Raw genomic sequence first — 9,705 nt, 5'->3', positions numbered from 1 at the left:
ACAAAAAAAAAAAAAAAAAAACTGTACGGATGGATAGCTACATTATAAGTTGCTATTTTTGTTGCACTGGCAATGTTTGGTTGGGGTTGTGAAGGGCTGTAAGTTAGAGAATGAAAACAGAGCGTTGTCAGCAATCTTGGTATCAAAACATTCAGCTCATTCAGGACATTACTGCCTGTACTTTTGGTAATTATAAACTTTATAGTTCTTGAAACATTGAGCAAAATAAGCCCAAAAGAAAGTGAATGCTTCAAAAAGTCTGTGTACTTTGAAACTTGTGAACTTCCAGATATACTTTCAGCTAGAGACACCATTAAAACTTTAAAATTCTCAGCAACTCTTGGATTTTTTTTAGGGTAATTTGGTATTTAGCTATTAATTTAGCACCATGTTAGCTGTTTTTGATTTCTTTAGGCAGATTTTGAATTTAGCTAATATTTTAGCATCATGCTAGCTGTGTTGGCAGAATTAAACTTTTTTTAAAGTTCTTAAGACTAATTTTAAGTTTAGCTAATATGTTAGCATTATGCTAGCTGTTTTTTATTAAAATATAACTTTTTTAAGTTATTTAGGCATATTTTGAGTTTAGCTAATATTTTAGCATAATGCTAGGTGTTTTGGCAAAATTAAACCTTTTGTTTGAGTTCTTAAGGCAAATTTGAAGTTTAGCTAATTTGTTAGCATTATGCTAGCTGTTTTTTCACATATGACTTTTTTAAGTTCTTAAGGCAAATTTGAAGTTTAGCTAATATTTTAGCAAAGTTTCAACTTCAGCATTTTCAGCTATCAGCTCTGGAATCTTCAGCAGCCACATTCAGCTAACAGCATTCACACTAGCATTATTGCAAGTAATGCTATATATCTACTTTAGAAAAAAAAATGTTGGTTTATTTCTGAATTCGCTTTTGTATTTTTGAAGGTATCTTTATGTCACAGCATGTTTTGTATTGTTTTATTTGTCTAAAGTTTTATCCTTATGTTTTTTTAACTATGCTTCACATTTTATGTTACTCTTTGGAGTATTTTTTTTATCATTTTGGGATCAGACCAAAACACACCCTGAGAAACAGTCGTCCCAGTCAATAAACTGGTTTTGTACTTATGTCACATAATTTCAAATGGAAGAACAGGATGCTTTCTTTGTCTTTAATCTGCATTTTACTGATCCATTTGTGCTTTTATTCCCTCTTGTGTCTTCACTCACCGGTAATACCGAGTTTTTAACGCTCATGTTCTCGGCATGAGGCACCTGCTGTCAGTCTGTCAGTTTCCATCCAGCTGATAGCTGAACCCTGGTTTATAAATGTCTTACATGAACTAGCTGGTCTTGTGTGTCAAATTCCTTGTTGCAGCTCTCCCAGCGACAGTTTGTCTCATAGACGGCCTCTGGCTCCGGCTTCCCATCCTCCTTGTCCAAGTCATCTCTGCCATCCAGTAACCCCAGAAGAGGGTCCTGCTCAGACACATTTGGAGAAAAGAGAGTGAATATTTACTACCATACCTACTCAGATTTATCACGTCAACTTGCACTTGTGGAGTCAGTGAAAGCACGTGCACATTTGTACCTGAGTGCCAGTAGAAGAAGGGCTGGCGACGTCGCCCTCTGACCTCTCCTCCAGCGTCTTCACGTTCATGCCTTCCATCACACCTCCCAGCCCGGGCTCTGTCTTCAGCTGCAAGACATACACCGTTACTGCCTTCTTCTGTGCTACAACCTCACCCACAAAACCAAACATTTCCAATCATTTGCATTGTTCGCTCTTGTATCTGGCCCCTCCGGTCATTAAAAGGAGGTGAACTGATGCTGAATTTGTTAGGAATGATTTGAGGCTCCAGAGTCGTCTTACGTGTCCATGCTTGGGTGGAGCGTGGAGTCGAGGATTGTGGGGAGGCAAACGTGAGGCTTGGCACGGACCCGGCGTATGACCACTCAGCGGCGTCCCCCCGTTCCCTCCGTACAGGGAGCCTTGTTGTCTCGACTGGCAGTTTATGTTGTTGCCGTAACTCAGAGAAGGACTGTGGGGTGACAGGAAAACATATGACAACTCTAGTGGACGAACAGCTGAAAACAGAACTGAATTAATACAATATCAGTAAAATGTACGTTTTTACAACGTAAATTGAATTGTAAAATGACTTTTTTGTCATACACACTATGTAAATTTAAAAAAATCTAGCCAAAAAAACCCTAAAACGACATTTTATATCTGCTTTGATTGTTAAAAATCCTTCTAAAAGACAAAATCTTTGTTCAACTCATACATTATTAATAATTAAAAATCAGTTGTAGCTGCCTATTATTGGCTATATGATTATCTCTATTTTAATTTCTAAATAAAAGTTTCTGTATAATTAAAATGTATCTTATCAGATTTGTTTTTTTAGAAATATCAGTGTGTGGGATTAAACTGTGGAACAGCCTTGACTATCAATACAAACAATGTTTGGACATCAAACTATTTTCTATCAAAATTAAAGAGAGGATGTTGTCAAAATATATGGTGGACGAATAAAAATTAGGATTTCAACTATTTTTGATTGTGAACTGTATTTGTGGATAATAATTTATAGAATTCACAGGTGAAAAGACAAAAATATGAAAGTTACTGAAATATTTTATCGTTTTGTTTAGATTTTTATACTGTGAATTATTTGAGGAACTAGAAAAAAACATAAAGGGATCGGCTTAAATAAGCATTAGCTTCTGTCTATCCCTTTTTCAAACATGTATTTGTTAAATCAGTTTGTGATTTTTCTTTTACACTGTTTTTTTTCTTTTTTAAATTCCTTTTTTTGTAATGTTTTACATGTGTGGGATAGTGTAACAGCTCTTCCATGTATACATGTAATACTGGTTCATATAGAAGAGAAATAAACATGTAATAGTCTGATAAACGTTCCTCGGGCAGTGAGGCGCCGTACCTCATGGCGCTCACAGAGAGATGGCCGTAGGAGCTGGCACCGTTGGGGTTACAGCGAGAATTGACAAAGGCCACTAAGGAGTTGGGTGAGGTCCGGATGACTGTCTGCAGGTCCACGCTGGCATCAGACAGAGGAGAAATGGACAGCGCTCTCTTCTTGCTCAGTTTCAGCATGGAGCGAGGAGTGGAGAACCTTGAGCCTGAGCGGGACAGAGGGTTGGTTGTGCTTCTGTTCCATTTATAATCTGAAATGAACCGGTCCTTCTCTTTTACTCACCATCGCCTGACCCGATCTGATCAGAGCCCGGCTGAATCTGGCAGAAGTTGTGATGCGATGAAACAATGTTGTTTTGGTTGCAGTAGGGGGCGCCATTGCCACCTGAAGAAAAAGGCAGACAGTTAAAGCAGTGAAGCACACACAGATCAATGTTTAATTTTCTTCAATCACAGGTTTTATCTTTTAATGGATCAAACTCTTAAGATGCTGTAATTTACTTACATAAGGAAAATCGATTTGGCGATATATCGCGATATTTCATTTGGCGATGCTGACAAGACGATATTTAATTATTTATTTATGAGCGTCCTTCAGCATCTTACTTGTGTTTTACTTGTACAAATCGCATCACCAGACAGTTGCCAATACTGGTACTACCTACTACTACATTTGCAGCAGTGAGGTGATCCTAGCTGACAGAGGGTGCCTTTTATTTAGAAATGAAGTCATCTTAATGTCTACCAAAAGTTACAAACTATTACATATTTTGAAATTTCTCTCTTTATTCCAAAAAATAAAAACAATACTTGGGACAAATTCTTGAATCAAAACTCCTTTCTGTCTTGTGCTTTTTCTGTAGATATATTGTTACAATGCAAACAATCACACTTTTTGCTGCAATCTTAACTGTAAAGTAAAATAACGAATCAAAGAATATGGGATCTTCAGAGTCAAGTATTCTTTATCCCTAATTAATATTTTCCATGAGGTCAGGGGGACTCACCGTCTGTGGGTGGCATCCCCCTGTGGCCCATCATACAGTGCGGTGGAGGGGCCTGGGGGGGCCTCATGTATTGATCCAAGCAGTGGCCGTTCCCCTGGCCTGATCCGTGAGAGATGTTGGGAGTCATGGAGTTATACATGCTGTGGCAGTCCGGGGGGGGACCATCGAGGAGAGGGGCTCGCACTGACGACACATCACTGTAGGGAGACTGGTCTGATGGGATGAGGCTGTGGATGATAAGCAAAAAGAATTCTCATCACATTCACTATTATTTCCTTTTCAACAAAAAAATGATTTCCTGCCAATCAGAGCTGAATATTAGACTTTGTTGTGGGGGTTTCTCTGGTCATTTTTTGTATTTTAGAGCTTTTAGAGTAGTATTTTATTAATTTGTCTGAAAATGTGTCACAATATTTAAAAAATGATTGTGGACATTAGGAGGGTGCATGGCATTATTGTAAATTAATATATGTAAATTGAGTATCATGGATCAATCCCTTAAAAAATAAATTCAAAAGAAAAATAAGTAAATAAAACTGAATGGAAAAATTAGAGTTTAAATGGCTGAAGTCCATTTTTTGCTCAAGTTCTTCATCTTGTAGTGGTTGGAAGAGACTATGGTATAAACTGTGATCCTGAACAGGACAGAGCAGGAATAAATGGATAATTTGTAGTAGTGCTGAACAAGAAAAAAGTCAAAGACTTCAAAAAAATCAACAGAAAGGATGCTGTGATTTCTGTTTTAGCACCTAATGCAAAATGCCATAAAGTTACTCATTATCCATCCATCTTCATAACCTGCTGGGGTCACACTACTACTGACGGTGGGGTACAACCTGAACAGGTTGCCAGTCTGCTATGGACCAACACAACTACAATTTGGGATAATTTAGAGCAACCAATTACCTATGAATCATGGGTTTGGACTGTAGGAGGAACCTGGAAAACCCACAAACACACAGAGAAAAAAACAGCCCAAAATACTCATATCTTTCACAAAAGTTGACTAAAAAGCTACTTTTGATCAATTATAAATGTTCTTCTTCATAGGAAATGGTACAGATGTCTTTCAGACAACAATATGATGATTTATAAAATACATTATTGTTTTTAAAAAAAAATCTTAATTTTTACATCCATTTTCTTAACCCTCTATACCCCTTTTTGGGGTCACGGGATGCTGGAGCCTGTCCCAGCTACTGTTAGGAAAAGGTGGAGTACCCTGAGCAGGTTTCCACATGCACACCCAGTGACACTTTAGAGCAGGGGTGGGCAAACTACGACCCGGGGGCCATCAAACTGTTATCTGGCCCAACAATTTTTACTTTTTTTAATATAAGCAATATGTTGCTTCATTTTATATAAGTCCTTGTTGTTAAAAAAAATACCAATGAATATCTGGAAAGTGACTTATTGGAGAAAAAATGGTTTAATTTTGAGATTTTGAGTAAATAAATATGGACTTTTATTGAGATAAGTGGGACCTACTCTCTTCATAGTGATGTGATGATATTGTCTCTCCACTAGATGGCGCATTACCCTCATCTAGTCCTGAAAGTTTGAAATGTACTCATTTGGGATTCCCCCTTTCCCAAACAACAGAAGTTAAGCTTGGAACTTTCCATGAATTTCAATGGACGTTCAGACGTCCCTTCAGTTCGCCTCAAAGCGGGTCTCCTCGCTTTAACCCTCCCGCTCTTCCTTTGGAAGGACAGACATCATCCACCTTCTCCCTAAGTCGCCTTTTCACTTCTCTAATTCTTTCCACACAACATGTATTTCACACAGTAGCTTAATCTGTCCTTTCTAATCCACTGTTTTGCCCCCCTCGTCCCCAATTTATCTCCCAGCTATTCTTTCTTTCTTTTTTTGCCTTTTCTCTCCCACCATTCATCCCTTCTGTTTCAGTTTCTCTCCCCCTTTCCTCCTTCTCAGCCACCTTTCTCTCCAACTCTCCCTGCTTCTCCCTGGCTCTGGGTAACCTGAGTGGGCCGTGAGGCAGTCATGCAGAGCGCAGCAGGGCCTGGTCAGCCTGTAATTAGCAGCTGTCAGAGAGAGGCCGAGTCCACCCGCAACCTGGGTGGCATGAGCAGTGAGGGAAGGAGGGAGAGTGGATAGGGGAGGAGTGAAGGCTGAGCTAGCGCCATGTCCACAACAATCGGACCTGGACAGACCTGGACTTCTGCATCATCCCAGTATCTCTCGGAATGAAATGGAAACAACTGAAGGAAAAGCTTTTGAGAGCAGAGCTGATCGGACTTTTTCTCTTCTTTTTCTTTGTTTGAACAACAAAGGAGTCAGATTTCAATGGTTTTAACTGTAGAAAGTTCAGAGTCAAACTATAAAAAAGGAAATTTAGCGAAAAAAAAAAATCAACTCAAATAAAAACTTTTGTTTAAAGGAGGAAGAAAACATGAAAATGAGCATTTCAAGTTTTAAGTTTTTGTGGAACTCTTAACTTTAATTTATTCTTAGCCATTAAAAAAAACTTGCTTTCACATAAATGCTAAATTAATGTATCTTTAAAGCAGAAGTGTTTTGCATCCGTAGGCATTAAGGGGTTAATTTGTGGTTTTTAAATTCTTTTTAGTGAATACCGATAAGCCCAAAAATAAGGATTATGTTTTCGGTAAATTAACTAAAAAACTTTGATCAAAAACACTCTTTGAAAAGTATTTTGGCTTTTGTCCAAAGTTCTGCTTTCTTCTGCTTCGACAGCTCACTGAAGTCTATCAGTGTCTAATTAGAGACATTCTAACAAATGACTAACACCTGTCTATATATGGCTACAGGGTACGTCAGTAAGGAAAACCAGACTTTTTGATCTAGAGAACTGTAAAAAAGTTAGGATGTTGTAAAAAAAAAAAAAAAAAATCCAGAAAACATCTTTCAAGAGTCTTAAACTGAAACAAAACTTCTAAATTGCATGTAAATGTTTCTATTAAAACTGTGAGGGTAAAACATTAGTAAATAGACAAGAAGGTTTTAATTAAACTAATGAAAAGTTTATGTACATCTGTGCATTTCAGGCTTCCCCATTCAAAATTCTTGCGTTTGCGTATATTTATGCGTTTCTATGACTGTTTATGCACTCTAATGCTAACTGCATTGAAAATTAAAGTAAGTTGAACTTATGGTGTATAGATAGTGTCTTTTATTTCACAGAAGTGCCAACAATTTGAAAATAGATTATGGTGGAGAAATGAATAATTTTGGTTTGTGGTTGGCTGGAATTATGCCGGGTTCACACCGGACACGGAAACGCTGCGGTATCCGCGTCACCTACAGTTCACATCGGACGCGTTTTTTTTCAGGACGGACGACATGCGCTTCTGTTCAGCCGTGGTTATTTACAGCTCCTACAATTAATTTTGCATTTGTCAATTTCGGTATTTTATTGTGAAAAATTTGTTATATTTTGAAAATTGACTGGTGTCTTGTCGTAACTTCCTGTCAGGATTGAGACGGCGCTCACGGCTTGCACGAAAAATAGACCAGATGCACTGTAAAAAGTGAAACATTGGATCAATTAACTAAAGTTCTGTCGTTTGTTATGGTCCAAAAATATTAGTTTTTATCAAATTACATTTTTAAGTTGAAGAAACCATCAACTCAAAACTTGAATTTGATAAAAACTAATAATTTTAAGTGTAACAAATTACAGCACTTTAGTTAATTGATTAGCATCTGCAGAGGACTGCGGCGCTTTGCGTCTGGTGTGAACTATACCATAGGTTAACAAGGTGGCCTCCGTTCCACGCCGCTTCTACGGCGCTTTGCTGGAGCCAGAAGTAAGGCATTCTCTATGGGTTATGTCACACTCACTCAGACTAGTTTTATATATCCAGTCAATTGTGCCAATGTTTTAAGACTTAAGGAAAAGTTCAGCTTCAGCATCAAATCTCATGATAGCCTCACTAAAAATATTCTAAACTAGATGCTTCAGCCTGGTAGTAAATGGCGCTCTGTAATGTTTCCAGAAACAGAATGAACTAGATCAGAACTGGCAGCTGGACTCAATTTGCTTTTGTGTGCAGAAGAGCAAAGTGTCACTGCTGATCTAATATGCTCATTACTTCTTTACTTTTTGCCAAACTTGGGCAGTGAGAACAAATTGGCATCTCAACTGCAAACGTGTGTTGTCAAGAGCAACTGAAATGGGGGCGGGACACATGACGTAGCATGAAAACATGGCAGCAGAAGGCTTTCAAAGAGAACTGCAAGAATTTAGTCAATCTGGTAACGTCTTCATCACAAACTGTCATAAAAGCTGTCGGAAGTATGAGGGGTAAATGAAGTGACAAAACCACACAGAAGAATTAAATGACCCAGTTGTGAAAAACAGGAAAATATATATGTCAAAGACTGTCATGTACACAGCAAAATAAGAAATAATTCAAAAAGTCTTTAAAAATATTCTTCAAATAAGCAAAAAAAAATCTTATCTAAGAAAAAAAAATATCCATTAAGATATGTCTAATTAAAAAAAAAAAAGACCTAGTTTTTTTTTTGTAAATACAATTATGTAGAATATACCAGTATATATATATATATACATATTTTTTTTTTATTACACTGATGTCACCATTGGTTCTTATGGATTAATCTAATATTATTTTGCTGTTGAAAACTTTTTTGATGATAATATCTTTCTTGCAAGAAAGAAAATAAGACATTTTATTGTGAAACAAGGGTCCTATTACTTTTTTAAGATTCCATTTTTGCAGTCTAAAAGGAATCAGGATGAACAAGAGAAAAATGTAGACAATAAAGCAGATCTTATTGCATGTAGGACAGCTAAAACAAAGCAATAAATGTCTACTCTGGAGATATAAAGTGCCCACATTGATGATAAGACCAAATGATGTATAATATTTATTTTCCAAAAAATAGTGTCACTTGTTTAGATGAGTTTTGCGCTGCAACAGCTTGTAAATGTATTTCTGTCGTTGGTCGAAGTACATAATAGTGGACAGGATGTGCTGGCTGCTGTCTTACCCTCTGGAGGGCTGGTTGGGTGACGTCTCATAGTAATACAGCCCCTGGTGTGGCTGCATGTCCACTGGCATTGGAGCTCCAAGACCTACTGCTCCCCTTACAGCCTGGACCTGGCACAGAAAAGCAAGGACAAGTCTGAGGTGAGGGCAAGAAAATCAAACAAACCCTACCCAACCAAATAAAGCTGAACTCTGCCATAAAAAAAAGCCAAATAAACACAAACAATTGTGGCTGGAGCGAAAAAGCAATCCGTAGGTTGTTAATAACAGACCAGACCAAACCAAGAGAAAACAGTTTAAGGACAGAATAAGCTCTGGAAAACTTGAGTCATACTTATATCAAACAAGTGTTAGCTCAAAAATACTGAAGCCTTCAATTTTTGGAGAAGAAGCAAGTAAGAAGATAGGAAATGTTGGAAACTGGGTCTACTTGGGAGGGTTCAACATTTTCGCCTCAAAGCTTAAAGGACAAAAGTTGAGGGATGCTAGCAACCCAAACAGAGGAAGGACAAAGTAGCCTTTTGTCTCATATATTGAGAGTATATCTTTCAGCAGGACTATGTGAAAGTTAATTCTGACGGAGAGAGCCTGAGAACAGGCACCTGCTCATGACATCCAACCACATCCATGAATGTTCTGAAAACTACAGGTTCCTGCATGTTCAGAAAATGAATTAAAAGTCTCACGTCTAATCTATTTTAAAGGCATACCCAGTGGTCTTTTAACTATACTTATACTGTTTTTAGCGTGTCATTTTCTAGGACACCGTTCCTGCAGAGAAGCACG

At 37.7% G+C, this 9,705-nt stretch overlaps 1 protein-coding gene across 1 annotated transcript in view; it reads right to left on the bottom strand.

The window, feature by feature from the left end:
* gli1 (GLI family zinc finger 1) overlaps nt 1-9,030 on the bottom strand; it is a gene marked incomplete at its 5' end in the record, with an annotated part of 14,117 nt that extends 5,087 nt beyond the window's left edge. Inside the window, 7 exon segments of the mRNA XM_024270942.1 lie at nt 1,313-1,453; nt 1,566-1,673; nt 1,848-2,016; nt 2,923-3,121; nt 3,199-3,300; nt 3,923-4,149; nt 8,921-9,030. Coding sequence (XP_024126710.1) covers nt 1,313-1,453; nt 1,566-1,673; nt 1,848-2,016; nt 2,923-3,121; nt 3,199-3,300; nt 3,923-4,149; nt 8,921-8,991 — 1,017 coding nt within the window.
* Between the last annotated feature and the right edge of the window lie 675 nt (nt 9,031-9,705).

The sequence above is a fragment of the Oryzias melastigma genome, linkage group LG5, assembly GCF_002922805.2.
Source record: "Oryzias melastigma strain HK-1 linkage group LG5, ASM292280v2, whole genome shotgun sequence".
NCBI lineage: Eukaryota > Metazoa > Chordata > Actinopteri > Beloniformes > Adrianichthyidae > Oryzias > Oryzias melastigma.
Note: the sequence above shows the minus strand (reverse complement) of the source record. Positions and strands in the feature narration are given on the sequence as shown.